This window comes from Aspergillus brasiliensis, assembly GCF_001889945.1.
Source record: "Aspergillus brasiliensis CBS 101740 unplaced genomic scaffold ASPBRscaffold_36, whole genome shotgun sequence".
NCBI classification, from domain to species: domain Eukaryota; kingdom Fungi; phylum Ascomycota; class Eurotiomycetes; order Eurotiales; family Aspergillaceae; genus Aspergillus; species Aspergillus brasiliensis.
In genome coordinates, this window is record NW_027137477.1 from 7,174 (window position 1) to 32,023 (window position 24,850).

At 47.4% G+C, this 24,850-nt stretch overlaps 10 protein-coding genes across 10 annotated transcripts; 4 read left to right on the forward strand and 6 right to left on the reverse strand.

The window, feature by feature from the left end:
- Positions 1-1,091: 1,091 nt before the first annotated feature.
- ASPBRDRAFT_212009 (SEC14 family lipid-binding protein) lies at positions 1,092-2,319 on the reverse strand (the record flags this gene model as incomplete). The annotated part of the gene is made up of 4 exons (XM_067621950.1): positions 1,092-1,487; positions 1,557-1,925; positions 1,995-2,136; positions 2,207-2,319. The coding sequence occupies 4 exons, from the start codon at positions 2,317-2,319 to the stop codon at positions 1,092-1,094; spliced, it is 1,020 nt and encodes a 339-aa protein (XP_067472894.1).
- Positions 2,320-3,815: 1,496 nt separating this feature from the next.
- Positions 3,816-4,475, forward strand: ASPBRDRAFT_35766 (glutathione S-transferase family protein; the record flags this gene model as incomplete). The annotated part of the gene is made up of 1 exon (XM_067623381.1): positions 3,816-4,475. One exon carries the CDS (start codon positions 3,816-3,818, stop codon positions 4,473-4,475), a length of 660 nt encoding a protein of 219 aa, XP_067472895.1.
- A 3,550-nt stretch (positions 4,476-8,025) lies between these two features.
- Positions 8,026-9,379, forward strand: ASPBRDRAFT_60358 (uncharacterized protein; the record flags this gene model as incomplete). Its single annotated transcript, XM_067628216.1, has 4 exons — positions 8,026-8,108; positions 8,161-8,910; positions 8,961-9,057; positions 9,122-9,379. The coding sequence occupies 4 exons, from the start codon at positions 8,026-8,028 to the stop codon at positions 9,377-9,379; spliced, it is 1,188 nt and encodes a 395-aa protein (XP_067472896.1).
- A 425-nt stretch (positions 9,380-9,804) lies between these two features.
- Positions 9,805-10,956, reverse strand: ASPBRDRAFT_490055 (uncharacterized protein). Its single transcript, XM_067626216.1, has one exon. The coding sequence runs from the start codon at positions 10,753-10,755 to the stop codon at positions 9,931-9,933; it is 825 nt and encodes a 274-aa protein (XP_067472897.1). The 5' UTR covers positions 10,756-10,956; the 3' UTR covers positions 9,805-9,930.
- A 1,047-nt stretch (positions 10,957-12,003) lies between these two features.
- ASPBRDRAFT_35770 (Zn(II)2Cys6 transcription factor) lies at positions 12,004-14,071 on the reverse strand (the record flags this gene model as incomplete). Its single annotated transcript, XM_067623382.1, has 2 exons — positions 12,004-13,647; positions 13,694-14,071. The coding sequence occupies 2 exons, from the start codon at positions 14,069-14,071 to the stop codon at positions 12,004-12,006; spliced, it is 2,022 nt and encodes a 673-aa protein (XP_067472898.1).
- A 432-nt stretch (positions 14,072-14,503) lies between these two features.
- ASPBRDRAFT_60360 (MFS transporter) lies at positions 14,504-16,058 on the forward strand (the record flags this gene model as incomplete). The annotated part of the gene is made up of 4 exons (XM_067628217.1): positions 14,504-14,553; positions 14,612-15,550; positions 15,628-15,759; positions 15,821-16,058. The coding sequence occupies 4 exons, from the start codon at positions 14,504-14,506 to the stop codon at positions 16,056-16,058; spliced, it is 1,359 nt and encodes a 452-aa protein (XP_067472899.1).
- A 456-nt stretch (positions 16,059-16,514) lies between these two features.
- ASPBRDRAFT_669940 (uncharacterized protein) lies at positions 16,515-17,551 on the forward strand. The gene is made up of 4 exons (XM_067628822.1): positions 16,515-16,611; positions 16,685-16,980; positions 17,036-17,333; positions 17,392-17,551. Exons 1-4 carry the CDS (start codon positions 16,564-16,566, stop codon positions 17,479-17,481), a joined length of 732 nt encoding a protein of 243 aa, XP_067472900.1. The 5' UTR covers positions 16,515-16,563; the 3' UTR covers positions 17,482-17,551.
- A 152-nt stretch (positions 17,552-17,703) lies between these two features.
- Positions 17,704-18,461, reverse strand: ASPBRDRAFT_139656 (uncharacterized protein; the record flags this gene model as incomplete). Its single annotated transcript, XM_067619114.1, has 2 exons — positions 17,704-17,742; positions 17,826-18,461. The coding sequence occupies 2 exons, from the start codon at positions 18,459-18,461 to the stop codon at positions 17,704-17,706; spliced, it is 675 nt and encodes a 224-aa protein (XP_067472901.1).
- Positions 18,462-19,556: 1,095 nt separating this feature from the next.
- On the reverse strand, positions 19,557-20,503 carry ASPBRDRAFT_70276 (uncharacterized protein; the record flags this gene model as incomplete). The annotated part of the gene is made up of 3 exons (XM_067629064.1): positions 19,557-20,122; positions 20,205-20,402; positions 20,473-20,503. 3 exons carry the CDS (start codon positions 20,501-20,503, stop codon positions 19,557-19,559), a joined length of 795 nt encoding a protein of 264 aa, XP_067472902.1.
- A 1,129-nt stretch (positions 20,504-21,632) lies between these two features.
- On the reverse strand, positions 21,633-24,290 carry ASPBRDRAFT_669946 (uncharacterized protein). Its single transcript, XM_067628823.1, has 3 exons — positions 23,776-24,290; positions 23,608-23,718; positions 21,633-23,544 (listed from the first exon to the last, which is right to left on the reverse strand). Exons 1-3 carry the CDS (start codon positions 24,046-24,048, stop codon positions 21,889-21,891), a joined length of 2,040 nt encoding a protein of 679 aa, XP_067472903.1. The 5' UTR covers positions 24,049-24,290; the 3' UTR covers positions 21,633-21,888.
- Between the last annotated feature and the right edge of the window lie 560 nt (positions 24,291-24,850).

A 24,850-nucleotide genomic window follows, 5' to 3' on the forward strand; every position in this document is an offset into this window, starting at 1 on the left:
GGGGGGGGGGGGGGGGGGAGATATGACTCGATAAAAATGCTGCTTTAACAATTCTGTTACTAAACAACACGAAGTCGCATTCAATAACTGACAGTAGTAAGCTCGTGTGATAGTTAGAACGGATCACAGGATGACGTACTAAGACGGTTCTATAGTTGTGAGGTCATCGATAACGGTTCGCCACCGTTCCGCTGTATACTGTATTGTGGAAATCCCTGCTGCTAGCTGCCGATCTCTCAAAGATCATGGTCTGAGACTACTCCGTACTACTCGCCCAATTTCTACTGCTATGTGGAATAGTAGGTAAGAAAGTGCTATATCTATTACGAAATCTAATTCTGGTTTGATAGACTACACAAGGAGATTCTGAAGGTTTTACCAGTCTCCAAATATATCTGGTAAGATATGCCTACCATGTCTATAAGAATTTACTATATATCAGCCGGAGTACCAGAAGTAAAATACTATAGTAGTAATTATCTATTCTTTTATAATAAAGAAGACAGTAGGTGCTGCTGCAGTGACCACTATATATATAGAGTATATATAAAAGTTGTACAGCTTACTCTAATTTACTATGGTCTCCAACTATAGACCCCAATCTATGGCTGAAATGCTGAACTCTGGAAATATTTTACCGAACTCTGAAGATAATAAATTAAGAAGTTGGCTATTTACTGCCCATCACCCCAGCGGCTACTTGAATAGAGAAATATTATCTTCAAACAATACCTCTATATCTACATGAAGCTTGTATACATGGACCCTCCCACACATCTGATAGAAAATCAGGTTTGCAGACTTTCATATTACATGTTACTCGTCTTTCTATCATTAAGCTGGAAGAATTAGAAAATCTTATAAATTGGCCAATAAATCTTACTGAAGCATCTCTTATATTTCTTCTCAATCTCATTATTCTCATACATAATCAACTTGAGTAAATGATTATAAGGCAACCCGCTACAAGAAGAAACATTTTTGCCGGATGAGAATATTATCATACATATTCCAGTAGACACAGTAGAATGTGGAACTCAAAACACTTCCGTAAGACCATTACATAAGAACTCATCGGAAGACAGTTATATTTAATTCGCACGACCAGATCCAAGAGGGGATAGGGAGCTGTCTCGGGCCAGACACAGCGCATTGCGTCTTAGTTTTCCGTTGACACTCCCCAAAAACTGGAAGCACCCGCTTTCAAATATAACTGGCCCCTCTGGCACCACTGGAGCCTGCTCACTGGACTCGTAGATGTGGTTCACCAAACGCTGCGCAGGCTCGTCCAACTTGGGCAGATCCTGCCACTCCCAGTCTAGCTGCCCGCCGTACACAACGGGCAGGTCAGATTCATCGATATAAGACCGGAGCACCTCGTGGGTCTCGTCCGCGGAGAGGAAGAAGATCTTCGAACGTGTCACCGGGTCAAACCACTGACTAATAACTTCCCAGATGGACTTGAAGAAGGCGGGCGCGCCGACTACCTGAAGCGCAGGGCACCTCATTAGACTCCCGACCACAGATACATCTCGGAGCAGGGGGCAGATACTTACAAATACGCGGCCAAGGGTCTCCGGGTAGTGCGTGGTTGCGGCGACACTCGCCTCCTGCAGGTATTTCCGAATGCCCCAGAACTGCCGAACACTCACCCCGCTGACGTCGATTATGTGGGTCGACGCACTAATCGGCCGGGAAGCCTGAGGATGGGACAGCTGGGATGCCAACGGGAAGACAAATTGCAGCAGGTTTTCGTACAAGGCATGGAAGTGCAGGTCGGCCGGGGAGAGGTCATATGACTTGGCGGTTGGACAGCTCTCGAGCCGCTTCAGGTAGGCTTTGAGCTTGCCTTTGGTGAGATGGCGCACGGGAAACACGTAGACTGGACGGCCGTCCATATCACGCCGGCCGGTCCATTGCGGATACTATCACACGGCACAAGGGGATGTCGGCAAAGCGGTCTAAGATGGGTTCAGGGAGCTTGGATTATGTACCATGCGTCGAGAGTTCTCGTAGAAGCTAACTTCGACTTCTTCGTAGAACTCACGGATGTGATGTTCTTTGCGCCAGGTTTGCGCGAAATGGAATTGGCCAAATGCAAGGACGGTGTCGAATTTCTGGGCGCGCAAGTAGCGGCTGGAAGGAGCAAATGAATGCAAATTAGACGATGAATACAACAATCTCCTAGCAGAAGTCTAATACTCACAGAAGAGTTGTGTCGTCCGTCCCCTCCCGAACACTGGAGAGGACATAGCCATGCTGTAGGAGAAGCTCCTTGAACTTTTCCAGTTGAACCGTTTCGCCGGGTGATAGCTCCATCGCCACATGTATAATTGGAGATCATATGAATAAAGGAGAGTAAAGATCAAGTGAGTGGAAATCTTTGACTCGGTGAAACCCACGATAAGTCTAGTATGTTTGTGATGGGCGAGGGCAGGTAACATCCTGGGTACTTAAGTCGAAGCATTGTTATCGTCGTTATTGCTGATCTCACTGTCGGTGACAAATTCGGCCTTCGGGCATAGAGGAAAGTTTGCGACAAAGCAACTCTACCGTAGTGCAACTCGGATGATTAGCAATCTCGTCACAGTTTGTGGTTTGCTTTCCAAGGAACGCATTTTCTTTAGTCAGCGACGCTGCTGGCAGCAATGTCGATCTTCCGAACGATAAGGTAGATCGCTAAATTACTCTATGGCGATCCGAGGATCGGGCACGGTGGAAGGTGGTCCGGGGTGACGGCGAGGCCCAAAAACATGCAGAAGTAAAAGCCAATGAGCTTAACGGTTGAAATCAGTCCGGTTCCAGCGTCCATGCCGCCACTGAATCCATGTAAGAGTAATGTATTATTACTAGACAGATTGTCTGTCACTGTACTCTATCTTCTCTGTCTCCCTGCCGTCGAATCAATTCAATACTGGCCATCCACCCTTAGCTATCCGTGGTGCTTCGCGACGTAGATTTGCTTCGACTCTCGCCATTGCTGTGGATATGGTGCGAGGGCATGGATACTCGCAATTGAGCGCCTAGGAATGGCTATCATTACATGCGGGTAGCAAATCCGGTCCCTCGAGTTCTCAGCCTCGGTGGAATAAATTAGAACCGCTCTGCTTTGCTTACATGCATCTGAGAGTAAGATAGAAATATTAAAGGCGGCTGCCTCTTTGTGAAAAGCTCATTCAAGAGGATGGTGGGAAAGGCTGGGCCTGTGTGGCAAGCAATTGCACCGGGGAACCGGCCCGGCAGGCTCTTGAGCACTACAACTATGCCGCTGGATGCTTTTCAGAGAATAGAAATTGCAGCCGTTGCTGGCCTCGTCCTTTGTTACATCAGTAAGGTGATGCTTGTGAGATTGATTCTTTCGGGAGACTGTCTGCCGTGGCGGTGATTGGTTCGGAAAAAATGCCTCAGCTCCTATGACGGACAAGCCGCAGCTTTGCCTCATCGAGAATTACACATAGAAGATAGTACTACTACGCATGAATATCGTGGACGGTAAGGCCTACTCCTACTGGTTTGTCTATGGGCCTCGACCGGACTCTTTGCGACACCTGAACTGATTCAATTCTTGACGTGGAGCTGGCATCGCCCTCACGACTTCCAAGGCCCCCGGAGTACAGTCAACCGCGGAAGAGGGGACATGTCCATTTGGAGCTTGATTCGTAAGCTATCTTTGCGGCTCGCGTGGAGTCAAGAGTGAACCCTGAACTTTCAAGAATGGTCTCCGAACAGTATAAATTAGGCGGGTATAGAAGTGGATAGTATACATCAGGTATCAAAAGGATTTTACAGACTTTGTTATATTGATAGCCTCTATCATGTTGCCCATTATTCTCTATACCCATCATGCCGGTCCCAATCCGAAGAAAGTCCGCATGATTTTGGAAGAGCTATGCCTCCCATACGAGTGTTGCTTTCTAGAATTTCCCGAGATGAAGTTACCTGATTTCCTCTACATCAATCCTAATGGCCGTGTGCCGGCCATCATAGATCCCAATAACAAACAATTGACACTCTGGGAATCTGGTGCAATTATCGAGTACCTGGTCGAGACATATGATCTAACACGCACGATCAGCTTCCCCGCCTTCACCACTGAGTGGTTCCAAGCCAAGCAGTGGTTACATTTCCAGATGTCCGGGCAGGGGCCGTACTTTGGACAAGCAGTCTGGTTTAAGGTTCACCACCCAGAGTTCATTCAGAGCTGTTACGATCGATACGTTAACGAAATCCGACGGGTGGCGGGGGTCCTCGACAGCGTCTTAAAGGACCAGGACTACCTAGTGGGAGGGAGATGCAGTTATGCAGATATTTCGTTCGTTATATGGTTCCAATTTGTGCCATGGGTGGCCGGGGAATATATCAATCTACAGTCCGAGTACCCTCACTTGAGCCGCTGGTTGCGAGCATTGGAAGATCGACCAGCTGTGAAGAAGATTCTGGATTTACAGACCCAGCTCCCTGGAAGGAAGGCATAAGAAGGACCGTTGCTACTGGAGGCAAATTTTCCTTAAAGGCAATGTGAAATACTGTTATGTTGCTGTTTTAAGTGTGCCATTAGAGAAACTGTGTTTCCTTAATATTGAATAGGATTGCATAACGGTTCTGTCTCGGTATTCGGCCTCGCCAAATCCCGATGACTCGGTTACCACTCGTCGCCAGTGTACCTTTACATATATAAATGTCTTCCTATTTCTGACCCTCGTCTCCATACATATACTGCCTTCTGTAGTCCTTATCCAGCTATCCATCCCGTGGGCTCATTACAATGGCCCCCGCCCCCCGGCCCACTCTACAGACAGAGTCAGAGTACCTACACAGATCCAGCCTTCCATCACTAGCCCCCTCTCCGGTTTGTGAGCTCCGAGCCATTAAGAGAACCACTGGTCAGCGAAGACACAAGCCCCGTCAAACACGTCAGAAACCATGGCGCGAACTAGATGATCGAATTGGGCGTTTAGAAATTCTGGTCGAGATTCTTTTACAGCAGTAAGCAAGCTTTCATATGTATCACTGCGCAGTTCAATGACTCGTCGATTAGAAACAAAGTACTGTTAGGGGCGTTGCAATGGCTGGAGGACTCTAGGTGTCGTCTCCTGAGATATGAATATATTCATCATTGGCTGCATGAGACAGTTCCTTAAGTGGTGGTGGAAAGGGGCCTGTCAGTCATTTTGAATAGTCGTTTACGGCCTGATCATTAACAGGACCATGAAGAAATCCGAGTTTATATTCGATTGTGACCAGCATAGATGCACCTTTGAAAACGGCCGTGTTATCGAAAGTATTCAGGCTTACTTGAACGTGAGGTCACATGACAATACAAGTATGGAAATGACAAGTGTCCAAGCTATGCAAGTTTTACGTTTTATGATCCTTCGATCTTCGCAGCAATGGAATGAGAGCATCTAAAACTACAGTCTACTATAGTATGATCGGTAACTCAACAATAAAGTGGAATGCCTCCCAGTCAGCAAACAGATGTAGGTAGACAAGGCACAGTTCAAAAAGACTTCATAGAGCTCCGTCAAAACTACTACCAGGTAGAGAAAAAGAGGGGTATGCATGTGGCTACCGGTGTAGCAAGAAAAATAGTTTCAACCGGCACCGTGCTCTGTGCCGGATCGACTCGAAAGCTTTTGGACGTCAATAAACAATTGAATGTCCCATTAGCTTATCCTGTGGCAAAGCTCCACATGTACGACATCCCGCATACCCTCTGTAACTTGGGCGTTGATATCTTCATGGAGAGAACTCCCGGCTCCCAACGCCCTCACATGGTCCGTCGATGTTATCCCCCTTCGGTGTCGGAATTGCAGCTACCTACTGGTGATAATGTGTTGGTAAGAAATGTAACTGCTGCTATAAAAATACCTCTCAAGCTCTCAGTTTTAGCAGTCCGGCACTGCTCTATATCCTTGACTATATTCATGACGCTTGATCACATTTCTACCTGGGCTCCGTCCATGTATATACTCCGAGTGCGAAAGCCGTTAATATATTACCCTATACCTTGATCACTCTCTGGATTTGGCGATGGTATCAAAGAATAAGAAGTGTATTGTTTCCGCTTACTTCTGTAGGAACAAGATATCAAGGTTAACCATGTAGCACATCCCGACGCGGGTCATAAGATCTAGGAGGAGGGTGTTTCCACCATTGCTTCCCTTGCCGTGATTACAGTTGATTTCTTCATAGTATAGAGGAGTAGTGATCATGCTATTGGGCATTACATTGATTGGGTTCTTGAGACAGAGTCTAATATAGGATGTCTGTCTTCTTACTTTTGGACTAAGGACACCAGGGTAGCTAATCATGTTGCTGGCACCCCGACAAGCTAGTTGTATCTTATAAAGTCGTTCATATCTCACAGACAACAACTTACACCACACAAACAGTACCTGAAATTGCATACAAAGACTTTGTCCCAAGCATAAAAATTTCGTCATCGCACAGGCAGAAACTCACACTGTACGAAAAATTAATTTCTCATTGCTCATGATGAAAAGTAAGATTGAACAAACCGAAACGAAAGCAAGTCAAAGCACTCCAAATACTGAAAATTTATACAATCTTCTGAGTAGCTAACCTGAAATAACTATACATCACAGACACCAAGCGTCATCAATGTATGTGTTTTCAAATTTACCAGTATCCAATCCCGACAACATTCACGCCACATAATTATATTACGAAAGCTGTCAAATTTCACAATGCATCATTCACAAAACTCTTCAGTATGCCCTCCCTTTCGTGTAGGGCTGGTGCTGTTCATGAACTAGCCTATAGTATAATCATTGAAGGCAGTCAATGTCTCCGGAGACGGTCATATGAATCTTCGCAAATTGAAGGATACACATGATTGGATTGAATTTCAAGCAATAGGACGATCCGGTGTCCAATATATATAGATGTGTTCTCCCGTCTTTTTCCAGCATACGGAATTGTCCCTTTAGAAAATTCGCGCAAGATCGTACGGAGACGCGCAATTTCCTGAATATTGAACCTGGCATTGACGACCTTCCAATTGCACTTTCTGATCGCTGCATTTAGTTCGGTTCGCAGATTGAAGACCGTGCAGACAAGGAGACAAGGTCTCACCAAGACCTGCACAACATTCAGTATGTTTCCCCACATCTACACCACCTTATATAGTCTTCCCTGAAAAACGTCTACATTCGGGTACCGGATAGTACTTCCTACCAGGAAGGCAGTCTCGCATACTTAACCGTGATAAACTATGTATTGGTTGGAGATAGTAAGTTGGATTTGAAAGATAGAAATATAGAATGAGAAATATATACTTTACGGTTCTGATAATGACTAAACTAGCTTCATCATTGTTCCCGTTGTTAAGGAAAGATTCTGGATACTAAAAGTCCATTTTATAGCTCCTGCCGCAATGGTGGTAGTCGCCGTTTGATACTAGCCGTGACCAGCCCCAATATCCGGAGTCTGAGCGTGTCATGTAGCCCTTGGATAGGATAACTATTGTACTAGGAAGGCAAAGACTATAGTATGTTAAGGATTCCTAAACTGAGCGATGTGGTCGGCACTAATGTAAGACAGGTATTATGTAGAGTTTGTTTACAAAGATGTAGAGTCCAGAACCATCCAAGCCAGTGGGTAATTGTCAAACCGTGGAGCGCAATCTCAAGCGACTGTTTATCGATACTGCCTTGTACGCGAATCGATTGTCCAGGAGCTGAAATGGTGCGCAAGCTGGTTGATCCAGCCGCTCTACTGCAGCCCGAATGAGCTTAGTAGCCGTTGTCAACGCAACAAATACACCTTCGAGTTCTGCGCTTGGTCCAATCCTCCGTCGGAACCACAAGAACCCGGGCTCCGGAGCCGACAGTCTGAGCTGCCCACCAGCCAATGTCTTTGTACCGCATTAGATGGTCAGATACGATTGAACGGACAGATAGTGGCAAGCCGTCGGCAACCGCAGCACCGTCTAACCTTTGTTGATCATCTTCCTCCTTTCTTCCTTCTTAAATCACAATGGATGAATATCTGCCACAGGGAATGGCCGCACGTGCGTGCGCAAGATGCAAGAAGAACAAGCGCCGATGCGACAAGAGACTACCGAGCTGCTCATCATGTACAAGGTAAGATTGCCTAGGGAGATATATCGTCGTAGTCCATACTAAAAATGAATAGGATGGATCGTGAGTGCAACTACTCAACACAGGCAAGCAACAATTCTCAAGCAAGAATTGAGGAGCTGGAGGAACTTGTCCGGCGCCTAAGTCAGACCCAGGCAGCAGCATTGCCAGTTCGCTACCCATCACCAGTTACTAGCTTCCCGAGTACTGATGCTCATTCACATCGTTTGTATGTACGGGCGATATTTCTAGATTCGGAGATTTCCCAATATGTTAGCCCTCCTCTCATCGCCCCGGAGACTGCGATCCCAAAGGAAGTGTCTGAAGCGATTGGGTCTCGACCGGAGGTTGAGTTGATCATCACCCAGTACTTCGAAACTGTCAATACATGGATGCCCATTATCAATAGGCCAAGGCTTGAACGACTCATGGGTGTCGCTTCAGCTGACACAAGATCTGACCTTGCGCTACTATTGTTGGCCATGCGACTTATCCAACACGTACCGGTTCATGATGATGCGGACCAGTTGCATCTATACATACTTGCGAAGAGGTTTTGCTTGAGTTTGGAGCTTGAAGGTGTCTACTCACTCCTCAAGCTTCAAGCCCACCTGCTCATTGCAGTGTATGAGCTTGGACATGGTGTTTTGCCTGCGGCATATATTTCCGTAGGTTCCTGTGCCAGGCAAGGAATATCTCTTGGTATCAACCACAATGGTGCCCCCAAGATTTTACCAAGAGCGCGCACATGGCTCGACTGGGAAGAAAGACAAAGGGTGTGGTGGCTTATCTTAATACTTGATAGGTCTGTATATTCTTCTCTGCCGTGATCATGCTATTTACTCCAAGCTTCAGATGCGTGACAGTCGGAGGAGGCTGTCGGCAGTTGTGCACTGAAGACCCATCATGTGACACATCCATTCCTGCAGATGAGATGTCCTGGGTGAAAGGGGTAACACATTGATTCCTGCTGCCTTCGATGCCAAACTATCTAATCCTATTTGATGATTCCGCAGGAAATGATCCCACCTGAGAGGTTGTCACTGTCAACCCCAGCCACTGTACCCGTCAGCCCATTCGCACGTATGGCACAGGCCTCTAACATGCTCGGCCATGCTCTTAGACACAGCAACGATGAGTCCCTCGACCCAACGTTTGTCCTGGAAGATCTAAGGTTACTAAGCCAAACCACCACTTCTCTCCTTATCCTCCTCACAAGTGATCCGGGAATGACGGGTAATTTCTACGTTGCAGCGGCCCTTTGCTTCAGGTAAGAGAAAATGTTGCGTTGATCTACATGTGTCGTGGCTGAATCATCGGTTTATGTTAGTTCCCTTATGACAGTCAGTGAATGTCACAGTTGTGACTTCTTTCCAGGGGGCAAACTGTGGACAACAGAGGCTGTACCTATAGCTCGTGAAGTGGCGGTACAATCTCTAGCATTACTGAGGGAGACCACCGCCCGGATTGTGCAATATGCAAAGATATTAGGGGAAACGTTTTCGGGCGCTGCTTTGGAGAGCCTCTGTCCTCTAGTACTGCACTCTCTATTTCGGGTCTGTGTTACGTTGGCCTGGATGGATCTGGAGGACAATAGCGGCAATCACGCCACGCAAAAAGCCATCTGTGTGGAGGTATTGCGCCGCTTCGATCACAGGTGGAAAGCTGCAGGTACGATTTTGAACATCCCTCTCCTATTCCGATGCCATTTTCTGATTGATCTAGGTGTCTATCTTGCAACGCTTGAGGCTTTGGAGAAGGAATACAAAAGCCAATTTTTCCAGAAGACGATCTGACTATACTTTATCGAGTTACTGACACGATATCACACAGAAGAAATACTTAGCTCGCGCCACTTTTCGTCAGATGCCGCGAGGGTTTCAGCAGCCTTTGCCGCATACTCAACAGCATCTGGGCCGACGAGCAGACGCAAAGGTGGCTCCTTTTCGCTCAGAAGCTTGAGGATAATGTCCACAACATTTTCAGGAAGCGACGGTTCCTTTCCGGAAGATTTGCGCAAGAGCTCGGCGAACGCACCCACTGTGTTCCGGTAAGGCTTGCTCACAGGAGGAATCCGCATGGATGAGCCAGCCCAATCGGTTCGGATACCGCCAGGCTCCAACACTGTGATCTTGATGCCGAAAGGTGCCACCTCTTGAGCCAGAACAGTTGAGAATCCACCGACCGCCCATTTGGCGCATTGATAGGGAGCGAGTCCTGGGGAACCGATACGTCCACCCAGCGAGGAAACTTGGAAGATATGACCAGATTGCTGCAGACGAAGAAGCGGCAGGACCGCTTTACACACATTGACGACACCCATGAGATTGGTATCGACTTGGGCGTAGAAGTCATTGATGTCAATATCTTCGACAGAGGCGGTATTTGCGTATCCTGCATTGTTGACGACAACATCAATACGGCCGAATCGCTCGTGCCCGGCCTTGACAGCTGCGAGGGCTTTTTCGTAAAAAGAGACGTCCAGGGCAACTGGAAAGATGCGGTCACAGCCATACTTGTTGACCAGGCCTGCCAATTGCTCTGGCTTTCTTGCAGCGGCGATGACAGAGTCTCCGTTCTTCAGAGCAGCTTCGGTGATTGCAAGACCAAGGCCGCGGGAGGACCCAGTGATGAACCAAATTCGTGTCATTGGGAAAGCTTTTTAGGCCATCGGAGGATGAAAAACGAGTGATATAGGAATTAAGCATAAAATTTGTAATTACTTGACTAGGAGCGAAGTCGATGGGCATCTTCCCGTTTATAAAGGTTTCTGACGATGTAATCTTGGGCCGCGGATGGACAAATTAGACTAGGACGGCAGACTAGTTAGTAGGTGCGGCCGCAAATCCTTTCGGGTACCTACCGCAATGAGCGGCATGATTGTTATTCACACGACAATAGTGTCCTCTGGGCGGCCGCCTTTCGAATCTCGTATCTTAGGGTAGTCTCCGATAGCTCAGTTGATACCCGCGGCAATGAGCAATTGGTAAAGAAGTATGAGCGGGTCACTTTCCCGTACTCCGCCGGCCGGGCCTGGAGTCAACTGCGGCCGCTGGGCTCCGCAGTCCGGACCGGAGTGTCCTCAGAGTGTAATTTCAGTTTCCTGAAATAACATAGTTTTTGGACAACATCCCATGTCACAGATTTTGGGAATACGAGGCGCTAGATTGTACTCTTATATAGATTCATTAACTTCATTAGACTATGTCCTTGCCAATTAAAGATTAGAATATGATCTACTATTATCACGTGATGATTTGACATTCAAACGGCTTTTTAGAGTGAAATTTCAATATTTCCGTAATGGCTTTTTGAAATTAAGATTTCAACACCCCTAAGCCAGACGTGGCCCACGGAAGCTTGACCGAAGGTTCCGGGCTTACTCCTTAAGTGGGCCGAATTCACACATCTTCTTCCACCAGTAGCTCAAGCCGAAAGGAACTGTAAGAAACCATGTAACAAACCAGGTTTGATTCAGCTAGTAATTATGTAGTGAAGTGAACGACATTGAACACTTGTAAGGTGCCATTACTCCTGGCACATCCCTTCTTACATCGCAACACCGAGCCCACTTCGTTGCCTTTTGAGCATGCTCTGTGGGCTTCAGGCACTTTCAACCCCGTGCATATTCCAGGGGTCCTCCAAGATGGCGATAGCATCTATGCGGAAAACGTCTGATTTCTGTTGTGTTATCATTATTACACACCTCTCGAATCCTTTGGAAAGGCCGACTGGACGATTTGAAAATGTTTGAGCGCAACTTTCCCTCTACAGTTCTCATTTTAAAAACAAATCACCCTACAAAGGCTTCTCCATACATAGTCGCGCTGCCCTGTCCAGACCATGTAAATGCCACCAATGCCAAGTCTCTGCGTCAGCGTAACATTCCGTGAGGTAGCTACGACGTATTAGCCAACAGCCTCAATGATAACCAGAACTCTTCGCCGAAGAGCTCCGAGGGCCACGGGAAGGAGGCTTGCCCTCCTCTCTCAATACTAGGAGGGCTATCGCTTCTGAGGGCTGGACGGCGGCTATCCGGTCCCTGCACCAGATCTTGGGTTCGGATAGCATGATGTTCTGCTGCTCTCAGGATTACGCCTTTGATTGATGCAGTACCTTTGTGCATTGCCTCAGCCTGTGCTATAGCCATGCCGAGTAGTATACAATATTGCACGTTGCGGGGTTCGGACTGTAGTCCTTCCTCTATAGTGAGCTGTATGCCCGCCAGACACGCAAGCACATATTCCCTAGATGAAGTCTGCCTCTGAAATGTCTCGCCGTCCAATCCTCTTTCGTTGACTTGCAACATTATCTCCACACAGAGGGCCATTGGCACAGACTCCGACACCGTCCGAAACATACCGTGGGATGTGCCCACCAAAGCCCGGAAGCTGATATTGTCACTTAGGCGCGCTAATGCCAATGCAGTATCCAGACACACTTTCCGGGAGTAGTAGTAGCGGGGGTCAGTCTGGACTCGAAGAAGCCAAGGCCAATGTAGTGCCAGCATAAATCTGCGCAACATAAGACTGAGCATACTGTATACGAACGGGTTGGTGTCATCGGCTTGCTCTGTAGACTTGACTCTTGATGAAAGTCGGTGAATCTCGCTTATCATCTGCCCGATGTGTTTACTGAGATCAAGAACTTTCTCATAGGGCATGTTCACAACACCATCGCTCAGTGCCTGAGCGATTTGCAAACGTGTTGCAAACGAGCGTGACAAAATGCCTTCAATAGAATTACCATCCAATTTTCCCCTTGATGACAGGGGAACGTTTTCAGCTTCTTCATTCTTTCCGCTATCTGGGCGCGGTATATTGACAGGCATCAACGGGGATACTCCGCAACCCAATGCTGCCTGTACTGTGAGCTCTGTTGTAGCCAACCATAGCTGCTGTCGTAGCTCAGCATCTGGGATGATGATGGCGGCACGGCGGTCATCATGTAAGCCCATCAGGATGGCTGACTGAAACATGGAGCTTGCAGCGATCCACAGGGATTCCCGGGAGGAAGAGTATAGTTGCGTAGCTAGAACAAGCAGGCAACGACATTGGAGGGTAGTTAACAAGGGAATCACGACGGGGTCCGTAGCGAGTGTGGCTTTGACAAAACTTATCCACTGCCGTGCTAGCGAGTATAACCGCCGACCATAATATCCAGATCTCACAAAGCGGGCACCGATTGCCATCATTGGAAGAAGAAGAACCATTAATGAAAGGCTTGGAGGGCTACGGCTTCGGAAGAAGTGGTCATATGCGCTGTAGAAAGCTCGAAGGGGAATGATTCGAAATATTGCCCCGAAGGTTCTCAGGTAATCTTGAATCAACATGTCCACCACCTCCCTAGATGGAATTGTCGGCCTCACATCTTCAAGGGAGAGGACAGTTTCAGAGTCAAAAATTCCCAAGCCTTCCGCCCGTTCAGCTTCTATAGTTTGCCACAAGATTCTTTTTATATCGCCATCGAGCGCTGCATTCTTCGTATCGAAGAAAATGTCTTCGTCACCATACACGGCACTGCGAATGCTATCAAGCTGAGTCTGTTAGTGCCTACCACGCTGTAACACACGCCGCGAATAAACTAACCTGCATGAGATCTGACACAGTGACGAGTTTCGTGTCGAGTATTGGGGCGGACTGTCCGAGAATGTCTCCCGATACTGGTCCCTGATAAAACGCCTGCTGGCCTGTCAAGTGCTGGTCATGTTCATGGACAGCCAGATCGTACGGTCGTGCTGGAAGGATCTTTCGCAACGGGCCGGCTTTGTTATTATAAGAGCGGCTCGCCGCTGATGCCCGGCAAGGCCGTGTCTGTACACAGTCACCAGGGGTGCTAAAAACGCACGGGGACTGGGCCTTTGTGCAGCCGGCACACGGAATATGGCGATCACATCGCAGCTTTCTTTGGCGACACCTCTGGCAAGAGAGAACTTTTCTCTGCCGTGTTCGACGCTCCACACTCATCTTGACAGATTGAATCCTCGTAAGTGTTGTCGAGGGAATGGCAATGCCTTAGCCGAGAATGACTGTGTTTTCGAGAGGTTTTCATAACTCCGAGCCAATCAACCTTGAGCACCCCACAGCTTATTGGCTCGGACTTAAGAACAAAGTACCTCTATCGGTTAAGGGATGTCTTTTTAAGAGGGTGCTTCCTTCTTTATCGTGTCAGGAAGAATGTTGCTAACGTCAAACCATCTTCCATAAATTTAATAATAGTTGTTGGATACAAGAAAAAAGTGTTTCTCGATGGCAACTTCTGCTGCACCCAACGAAAGGGATTCGTATCCACTTCAGACGACCTCACAGGCCGCTGACCCTGCCGAGGTCCAAGAAGGCGGCCAGATCTGCCAGGCGACAAGTAGGTCGCAACAATCCACTCGTGTCCAGGCCTATGATATGGAAACGACTCAACCATCCCACCCCCATCAGTGGTCTACATGTAGGCGGTATGGTGTGCCACAGTTGAATCAGAGAACTTCAACCATTGCTAACCAGGATGTCTAGACTAAGGATTTCAATCATTGTATGCTTTGCTACGATCACCGCGTCCTTCACGAGCGCAATATACGCCGCAGGTGTCACCCAGGTGTGCGAGAAATTCGAAATAAAATCAGTAGTGGCAGACCTTGGGACAACTCTTTATGTGCTCGGATTCGCATTTGGGCCCATAATCTGGGCCCCAGTCTCCGAGGTGATTGGAAGGTATTGGCCGCTTAACGTGGGAATGCTGGGGTGCAGTATCTTTACTATTGGGTCGGCAGTGGCTCATAATATGCAGACACTACTCGTTACTCGCTTCTTTGCGGGCTTTTGCGCAGCAAGCCCGCTTTCCATCGCTCCAGCTGTCTATGCCGATATCTATCAAACTTTGCAACGCAGTGTGGCCATTGCCATATACGCCATGGCAATGTTTATGGCGCCCCTCATAGCTCCCATTGTTGGAATATTTGTCGCGAACGGCCTGGAATGGAGATGGACCTTATATATTCCAGCCATCATGGGGTTCTGTAGCTCATTACTGCTTGCCGCTTTCATGCCAGAGACTTATGCCCCCATTATCCTGAGGAAACGGGAAACGCAAGGACATGGCATGGCGCTGAAAGATTGGGCCCAAAAGTATCTCACGCGTCCGTTACGACTTCTCGTTGCGGAACCCATTGTCTTGCTCATGTCTCTGTACGTCTCGTTTATATATGCCCTTCTCTACGCGTTCCTGGTAGCGTACCCATTTGTCTTTGAGACTATCCATCACATGAGCTCGTCGGTGGCGACACTACCTCTTCTTAGCTTAATCTGGGGAGAACTTGTCGGTGGGCTCCTGATTCTGTCTCAGCAAGGAGCCTACGCGAGGAGATTGGCCGCCAATGAAGGCATTGTTATCCCAGAGTGGCGACTCCCACAAGCCGTCATTGGCAGTGTAGCCTTTGCTGTGGGCTTATTCTGGTAAGTTGGGTATATCCAGCCGCGTTGCTTTATCCCTTCGGCCTACGACTTTCACCGAAGCTTATCAATGCGAACAGGTTTGCTTGGACTTCATATACCTCGTCTGTTCACTGGATGGCGCCCACGTCCGCTGGAGTGCTGATCGGATTTGGAATGTATTGCATTTTCATCCAGTGTTTCAACTACCTTATCGACTCATATCCATCTGTGTTAGTCATAAAACCCCACATTAGTTAACTTTTTCCGGACATTGACTGATTATGGGAATAGAACAGCCTCGGTTGTTGCGGCCAACACAATGCTTCGATCAGGCCTCGGAGCATGTTTCCCTCTTTTCTCCAGGCAGATGTTCTCGAACATGCAGATTCAATGGGCCGGCACTCTTTTGGCCGGCCTTGCCCTACTCATGATTCCCATTCCTATTGCCTTTCAGGTCTATGGGCCTTCTCTGCGAGCAAGAAGTCGATTTGTGCACCCCGCTTCAGTCTCCTCGAGACACAACGTGTAATATGAATCCACGATTATTAGAGTTCTCATTTCCTTGTAAAAGTGAAGCTGGGTGTTTAGCTTGGTATCTTCGGATACGCACGGAGATTGGGTCTGTTGTCGGAGTCCCGAGATGGCCGTGCAAAAAATGGAAATACGACCGGGATTGTCACTTCACTATCCTTCTGTAGCTAGATCAATAGAATGGAAGTGACTATAGAGAGCTCCGGTGAGACACGGAGACAGGAGGAGATCAAACCCTTGCCAATCACATCCACGGTATACAGTACTCCGCGGTGATTTTAACCCGCAAACCTAGTAGTGCTGAACATCGGCTGATTAGTTATTCCCAGCTTCCAAGGCCCTTGCTTAGTTAGCTATGATCTTTGTCATGATGTCATGCTGGATCACATTGCCAACTCAATTCCCCGAGCCAGTAGGCACTAAAAGGTGCATCAAAACCCCATGACATAGTGATTATCCTACGGCGACAATCATCAACGCATTTCTGCAACGCACGTACACCAATGTCAGTCAAAGCATTCGCGATCATTGCTGGGGTCGGCCCAGGTACGGTGCGTCCAGATTTTCCCTTACCAACAGCGTCCATACCACGAAGCCCATATGTAATGTGACGGAGCTATGTAGGGAAGGTCGGTTGCGAAACGATTTGCTAAAGTATATCCGGTCGTTCTGTTGGCGAGAAATCCAGCCAGTCTTGAAGATGTCGCCCGCGAAATCAACAACGAGGGCGGAAGAGCTGTCGGAGTCAGTGCAGATTTGTCCGGGGACAAGAGTATGGAAGCGGCATTCAAGCAAATCAATAGTCTCTTTGGCAGCCTCCCCCTCGCAGCGGCAGTCTTTAATCTGGGCGGTGGTTTCGTGAAAAAGTCATTTTTGGACCTGACAGAGGCGGAATTCGAACAAGGCTTCAATACGCATGTGTACGTGTTCCAGTCCAGCTGCACCACAAGTGTGTAACACCAGGACTCTGAATAGGAAGGGCGGGTTCAATTTTGCCAAAGCAACCTTGCCCTTATTACTGAATTCAACCGAGCTGAGTTCGCCTCCAACGCTCATTTTCACTGGGGCAACTGCCAGTTTGAGAGGGGGTCCAGGTCTAGCAACGTTCGCTGCAGGCAAGTTTGCACTACGCGCGTTAGCTCAGTCGCTGGCGAGAGAGTTTGGCCCACGGGGTGTCCACGTGTCGCACGTTATCATTGACGGCATGATTGATACGCCGCGAACGCAACAATTTCTTCTGGACCACGAAGATGCAAAACTGAATCCCGATGCGGTAAGATTTGGCCCGAGGACAGTTAGAGATGGGATCATTAGCTTATGTTGCTGCACAGATTGCCGAAACCTACTGGAATATACATCAACAGCCACGGACGGCGTTGTCCTTCGAGCTCGAGCTCCGCCCATGGGTGGAAAAGTGGTGATATATATATACATTCACATAGGTTGCTAAAGCTTCAGCTCTGCTATGGATGGTACAGAAAACTGTCTCCCAATGCTCTGTTTCCACTGCCTTTTTGCCAACCAGATATTACTCAATTCTCCACGTATCACATAACCGATAGGGTCTATTCTTCCCTCTATTTATTTTGTACTTCGACTGTTATAGATCCGACTCTTTCAGCGGGAAAATCCTAATACACCCATTACATAGTTTGGGGAAGGAGTTCGACAAGATATCCATCCTTATTAAAGATGTATGTTAGTCTTGTCTGCTTGCTTTTTGCCCAGAGACAGAACGTAGGGGGAAAATGCTATTGGAACTCACAGGATCCTTTACGAGAGCGACATGACAGAAGTTCCTCTTGTAATTTGGGTGCAGGTGTCCAGTGCCAACACCTCGCTCTTCCTCCCACCTTGTCAGCGGGATATTCTCACGCTCAGCCACCCCGAGATCCTTCACGACCTCCACGCCTTCTGCCCGAAGTCTTTCCACGGCGTGGCACACATCAGGAACTGTGAAACCCAAATGCCCGAATCCCAGATGAGGTGGTTGATTCCCGGTTGCAACCTCATAACCCCCTTCCTCTACGGGTCTTTCAGACCCGTGGATATGTTTTAGCTCCAAAAAGCCGAGCGTCTTGGGAAGTACTCCTGGCGCAGTGAGCCTTGTGGCCCAGGAGTGCAGATCGGCGCGGTCTTTGGGTGTTTGAGGATAGCCCAGATAGTGTACCGTAAATGGCCCACCATTGAATGTAAAGACCAACCGCATGCCCATAAGCTTGGTATAGAAGTGAAGGGAACGAGCCGGGTCCCTTATACGGAGCATGAAATGGTTCAGCTGATACCCTATGGTTGGGTCATCTTCGGGCAGGCTGTCATTCGATAAGTGACCTCCCACGAAGAAGGCGCCTGGTTCGGCAGGACGAGATGAAGATGAGGATTTCAAGTCTAGTGGTGACATTGTGGATTGAAACTGAGTATTATGAGCCGGTACGTCTAGGAGGCCAAGGACAGCGAATATATATCGTTGTTGAAATGGCTACGCGAGTATGCATCTGGATGACCTCAGCTGAAAGATGCTGTACATTTGACTTCCTAGGGGCTCGGCTTTCTCGCAATTCGGATTCTATTGCTTTCCGGTTCCGTTTCCGCAGATCCCGTCTAAGGGCTTCCATCTCGCAAACTTGCCGTCTTTACCGATGGGTAAGCTCTCACGCGTCTTACTGGCATTGGCCCATTGAGACTCTTTTAGGGAGTCTTGAACTTGTTTCCCTTTCAACATACATTTAACATATACAGTCTTACGTGGAGCAACCTTTGGTACATCTCTTTACCGCCCACCTAACCTAAGCCCGTCACCGTTCTGGTTTGACTAAGGCCTGGGCGAGAGAGTAGGGTATATATAAGGTCTTTTTTTGTTTTTTTGTTTCACGCTTGTGGTCCACTGAATTGGGATCGTGGAATTAATTATTCTCACTCGATCATGTTGCTCTATTCGAGGTGAAGCCACGCGTTGAAATGACACAAATTTCAAAATCGCTCGATCGTTTACTTCGCGTTCACTGGTAAAAAGGGGCTTCGGAAGAACCGGTCAATAAAGTTGGAGAGCAACATTGTTTGATATATTCGTACACAGCATAGCATTCAAGATTATCTATGCAACTGGATATACTACTCTTCGGGTATTATCGGGTTGTACACAATATATTGAATTTAATCCTCTGAGTCCAATTGAAATGATACCGACAATCATGACCAGAAATTCTGCAAGAAAGGAAAGGTAGCTTAAAGCTTAAGCATTAACATTGGGGGAAAAAAGGATAATCTGCAGCGAAGCGTGATATGACAGATGATCAGAGTCGGTTAAGATAGTTGAGTCGTTTAAGTGCTTCGCACTGAACACCTAAAAGGAAAAAAAATATATATATATAAAGAAACGCCCAATTGCTTGGTAGGGGTGCATCTCCGTGCCATTACCATATAGCTTTACTGGTTTCCGGCTATATCCTACCCGTTGACCGGATAGTTAAACTGAATACAAGCCTCTACCAACATATCACCCAATGAGCCTGTCAGCACACGCTGTCAAACGCTCCATTCTTTCATCCAGGAACGGGGGCGGGCCTCTCGGGAAGGTCTGGTCAACCACGATTTCCACGGCCTGGCCATGAAACGAGCTGCTTTCAATGATCGACTTGACAATGGTGGCGACTTGTTCAGGAGTGCTTATACATTCCGCTGGAAAGATATTCCACTCTTCGGTACCTATGATACCCGTCCTCGTAGTTCCAGGGTTGATACAATTGACACTGATTCCATCCTGACTGTATAGCCTTTGCGCGATTGACCGCATGAAACCCACGATGCCATGCTTGGAGGCAGCATAGATAGGTGCAGACAGATTGGGATATAAGCCAGAAGATGAAGAGGTCATTATTATTGATTTCGGACCAGCATCTTCACCTCTTCGGAAGAATTGAAGGGCAACATGCGACGTGAATATAACACCAGACAAGTTGACGTTGATTGTGCTAATATCGAAAGTAGGGACCAGCCCTCCATGGTCTCCTTGAGGAGGCGAATAGAATGACTGGCGCTCGATAATTCCAGCATTCGCGAAGACTGGATCATGGTATCAATTTCCGAGTCAGTCTCGCTGTCAGACCTTGTCGGTATGTAGAAGTGTTATTCAATGTCTACTTACCGAAGTTCAAGCGTTCGTATCGCCTCCAGACGGCTGAAAAGGCATCAAAGACATTCTTATAGTCACTAACATCCGCCTCGACAAACATTGCGTTCAATCTCTTGGCAACTGCGGTCCCATCTGTCGTTCGGTCGACTATTGCAACATGCCACCCTTCAGCTGTAAGCAGCTCGCAAACGGCAAGGCCGATGCCCGATGCTTGTACCAATTTCGTCAACTATTTTTATTTCCTTCAAAGTTTAAGGAGAATGGAAGAAAGTGAACCTACCTCCACCTGTAACTACAGCAACGTTGGCCATGGCAGCTCGGAAACTCAGACGCGATTATATGTGAATGATAATGAAGTTCACGATGCCAGAACTTGTTATTCTGCATTGATAGTCGATGTATCACTTCCATCGTTTTTTGCTAGCTGCGAACTTCGTTCGACAAAATGTAGTTGCGACTTGCGGTGGGGCGGAACTATACCGGGTGCCTTCGGATCGGATTTAGCCCGGATGGGCGTACTTCCCTAGTGGCAAACCATGGTTCAAGTTTCCAGGGAGAACTGCGCCTCAGGTTGTCCCTCCCCTCATCGCTGTGGAACGATGTCCCGACAGATCCGGGTACTGAGGATGCAGTAGCCCATGAACGGTTCGGAGATAGGAAGAGCTAATCCGAGGCGAACTTGCACGGCATCAACCTCCCGGAAGTATGGATGGTGTAATTTCAATATTTTGAGGCATTACAGAATATTGAAATTTCACTCCACAAAGTCGTTACAATTTCATTGCATCTTGTGATAGAAATGGATACAGGAGCTAAGCTCTAATTGGCTGGGTATCATCAAAGATATAGATTAATACATTTAGTATCTCTCTATAGAGACTAGCGCATCTTTTGGCTTATAAACGCCAAAACCCGTTACATGAAATCTTGCCAAAGAAATAGTGTAATTACATGAAATTGAAATTACACTTCTCCATCCCTACCCGGTAGATTTCCTGCGGCTTAGTAGACTTTTTTTTTTCTTCAGTGAGGGGGGGGGTCTCCGTACCGCGACTAGATTCGGTCCCTTAGACCTTCAGATACTAGTGTCTGAGTACTAGTCAACAAGTTAGCGAAGTGCGACACTACCCAGTCCCTGGTTCGGAGAATACATAGGTGAAAGTTTAAATCAATGTACTTGGAGGAGACAGTCCGTACACTTGACAATGTCATATCCCGTAGTATTTACAACTTCTAGGGAACCCTGTATCTAGCTCGTGGTTTGCTGGTCATTTATTGGAAAGAAACGATTCTTATTACAACCCGGACATGTATATATATATATCTATTTATATATAAGAGCGGAGAGATAATCCGCTATGGGGCGTCTTAACTATTGAATTAAAAAGAAAATAACAATTGCAAATAATTGAAAAGCAAAAAAGAACATACGTCTGATGACTCAAGTGTCTTGTTTAAAAGCCTCTTTCTAGGTCAAGGTAGCATTTTTTACAAACACTGCATATCCTCCGTGCACTCTTGTACACCAATTCATTCCACAGTGTTTAGGTGACGGAAGTGCAGTATATCGAAGACAGTGAGACGCTACTGAGCTCAAAGGGGAAGGAATCCCAACCTTGGGTGTCTCTGTTCAAAGTACTTTCTTTATCTGGGTTTATAAATGAATCTACAGCGGCTTTATTCCATATGTGCTCAGCTAAGGGATGGAATCAAGACCGCTTGTTTCGTGAAGATGATCGAACATCGACACTATCGCACTATATTGATCGAAGAAGGTTGGTGCAGCTCTGGCCGTAGGGTTCTGTGCTTGGTCATCATCCTGTGGATGTACCAACATCGTGTTAGACAGCCAGTCCACGTCTGGAAGCACATTGTCTTGTCCGGGTGGGATGAACCCTGCATACCCGAGGGAGTCCTTTGGACTACATGGTAGTATGGGATATGAATTACCCCGGTTCCCGTCCGTGGCACTGAGCTGCTGCCGCAGAGAGGCATCCGCCTGTTCTTTCATCTTCATGATCGGTTCCCAAAGCATGGAACCTTTCTGGCTCGTATCTGATTGCCAGGTGTCAAAGACAACGCTAATAAGTGCCCAAGCCTGCTCTGTTCTGGGCGAGCGCGGAAGGACACAAAGCTCAGAGAGGATGAGCGCGACCGCATGCCATTGAATATAGCTTTGGAAGAGCCAGGCCCATCCACCAGTGCACAAGTGTTGTTCCAGGAGATGGGAGTACTTTAGAACCTCCAGTGATAGGGCAAGGAGCCTGCTGCGTTCAGCACATGAGGTGCTAGTTGTGCTACCGGAGGAGTTGGGAAGGGAATATCGAGTTATTATCCAGTACTTTGAGAAGATCAATCGTGCAGTTGTTGCACAAACCCACTGTATCGGCACGCTGAGATCGAATATTCTTAGGTATTTTTCCTCGATGTATTGTCTGATTCTGTGAAACCAATCCAAGCTCGCGACATTGGCATCTGATTGGCTTGGCATTGTGTTTGCACCGTTGGAAGTTGCGTGAGAGAAAGCCAGGGAAATCTCGCACCGGACAAGGAGAAAAGTTACGTCTGTGAAGCCCTCACGTTTTTGCGGTACCTTATCCAACTCCGGCACAATATCTTCGTCGTTGATGTTCGATGGAAGATGTGTGTCGAACATGCCTCCTTGTATTTGACGGGCAATGCCCTGGTCTTCGGATGCGCGAATGTCCAGGATATAGATATGCCACCAGAGACGGCGCCTCATCTCTGTTTCAAATGCGTTCAGACCGAATAACGTCCCGTCGCGGTGGAGACCAAGTCCCTGTGCGAGTCGTAGGATAAGTGAAGTCATTGAAGAAGTAAATTTGGACGCGTCCTCACGGCGAATGCAGGTGAGGTACAGGGCTGCAGCCTGCAGAAGAACCAAACTGTCCGTGTGAGGAAGACCAGCCTTCGATAAAGCTTGCTCTACAGCGAAGCGGAATTTTTGGATGCATGTTGCACGCTTTATACCAAGGTATGTAAGACATTGGTCCTTTGTCATACTGATAACGGCGGCCAGATATATTACCAAGAGAAGTGCTTCTGAATCCGGGCTTAGACACTGCGGCCTCTCGTACATATTCCGTATTAAATTAGATGCTGTCGGTCTGTGCAGAATGGGTACCAGCGGAGAGACATTCTGCTGAAAAAAATTCCACATTAAGAACGCTTTGTCAGCTGGCGGATGGAACTTGCGTAGCAAGTGAGCAGGGTAACGGGAAACAAAAAGGGAATGATTCGTAGAGAAATGCGTTATGGGCGACAAATCTATCTCAGAGTAGTCGTCTCTTGCTACTGGAGGCAGTTGTAGTCCGTCTCGAAACCCTGTTGCCTTATGAGTCGTTAGTCAGTATACCTCGACTTGCTCACAAGTTTTGCGGTACGGGCATGCTACCTCGTCGGCGAGAGAGACCCAAAACCTATCACTCATATACCGACTGCGCTCTTCTTTGATGGCTAGATGACCAAAGCTCCTCACAGGTCGCTGACCTGGGGTACTAGGGAGCTGACAATACAGTTAGCTGGTCTCTCGCAATGGCATGGTATCGTGCTATCATCTCACCAGAGTTCTGGATCCGTCCAAAGAGCCCTCCGAGCTTTGGAACGAATTCCTCAACCGGTCAATACCTTCCGGTGCAGAGTTATCCCTGCGCTGGCGCATGGGCTTCAGATAGACACAGTCCTTTGCTGAGGCGGCGCAATTCGAGCATGGTGTGCCTTTATCACATTTGACCTTTCTGACGCGGCATAATTTACAGCTTTTACCGTATTGCCTGCGATGGTGAAGAGACCGATTCTCTGTATGTGACCCTTCCGTGCCCATGATGTAGTACATCTATAATCTTCTGAGGGTTACCGGTTTTATGGTATCATCACACGATTTGGTGGTAGAGAAGGGAGAGACAATATTTTGGGCGGAGTCATCGGGTAGATCTAACCCTTTGCGAGAGGCCCAGAAGGCCGAAGGCAGGAAACATAAGAGGCAAATGCTAACTTTTCAATACAACCTTTTAGATTTCTTCGAGCCTGTGTTCAAAAGTAGCAAGGATCAGAGAGGTGAGTGCAGATTGAAAATCGATAGAAACTTGAAACGACATAAATCATGGATTAGCAGAATGGATCAATTGCCAGGTCTGTTCGTGTGATTGGGCCTCGTCACCTTCGAGATTTGGCTGCCTGTATTGAGCCTTTCATGCTCTAATCAAGATTGCTGGTCTTGTCTCACTTGTCCAGGTCTCGTACTAACGCTATAGTTGTGTCTCGCCCTGCTGTAGGTGGCGTGATGATCATGTGATTACCAAAATTACATCGGACCATCAATCCGTGCAGTGGGGATAGAAAGCTTAAGCCCTCCATTGCAGACTGTGGACAATTTTTGTAGCCCATAACGGAGTACTATCTACCGTGCCTCTGATTGGTAACGAGATACATATTTACCAACTCACTTCTCCCTTATTTGATTACCTTGTCTTATAGTGGATAAATTTAACCGTTCGGTTAACTGTTTTGCTTCAAATAGGTTAAAATATAAGGATCAGGTATAGATATAATAAATTAATAAACTATATATAATATATGTATTATAGGATTTGTATATATAAAATTTTATTTATATGTCTTGTGTAGTGTGGCTATAC

Bases quoted from the DNA above. Each gene is read 5' to 3' on its own strand.
- ASPBRDRAFT_490055 (XM_067626216.1), bottom strand. From the start codon at position 10,755: ATGACACGAATTTGGTTCATCACTGGGTCCTCCCGCGGCCTTGGTCTT.
- ASPBRDRAFT_669940 (XM_067628822.1), top strand. From the start codon at position 16,564: ATGTCAGTCAAAGCATTCGCGATCATTGCTGGGGTCGGCCCAGGTACG. The intron at 16,612-16,684 runs GTGCGTCCAGAT...GGAGCTATGTAG, and splicing joins CTGGGGTCGGCCCAGGTACG to GGAAGGTCGGTTGCGAAACG. The intron at 17,334-17,391 runs GTAAGATTTGGC...GTTGCTGCACAG, and splicing joins CAAAACTGAATCCCGATGCG to ATTGCCGAAACCTACTGGAA.
- ASPBRDRAFT_669946 (XM_067628823.1), bottom strand. From the start codon at position 24,048: ATGTACTACATCATGGGCACGGAAGGGTCACATACAGAGAATCGGTCT. The intron at 23,719-23,775 runs GTGAGATGATAG...CTGTATTGTCAG, and splicing joins TGGACGGATCCAGAACTCTG to CTCCCTAGTACCCCAGGTCA. The intron at 23,545-23,607 runs GTAGCATGCCCG...ACGACTCATAAG, and splicing joins GGGTCTCTCTCGCCGACGAG to GCAACAGGGTTTCGAGACGG.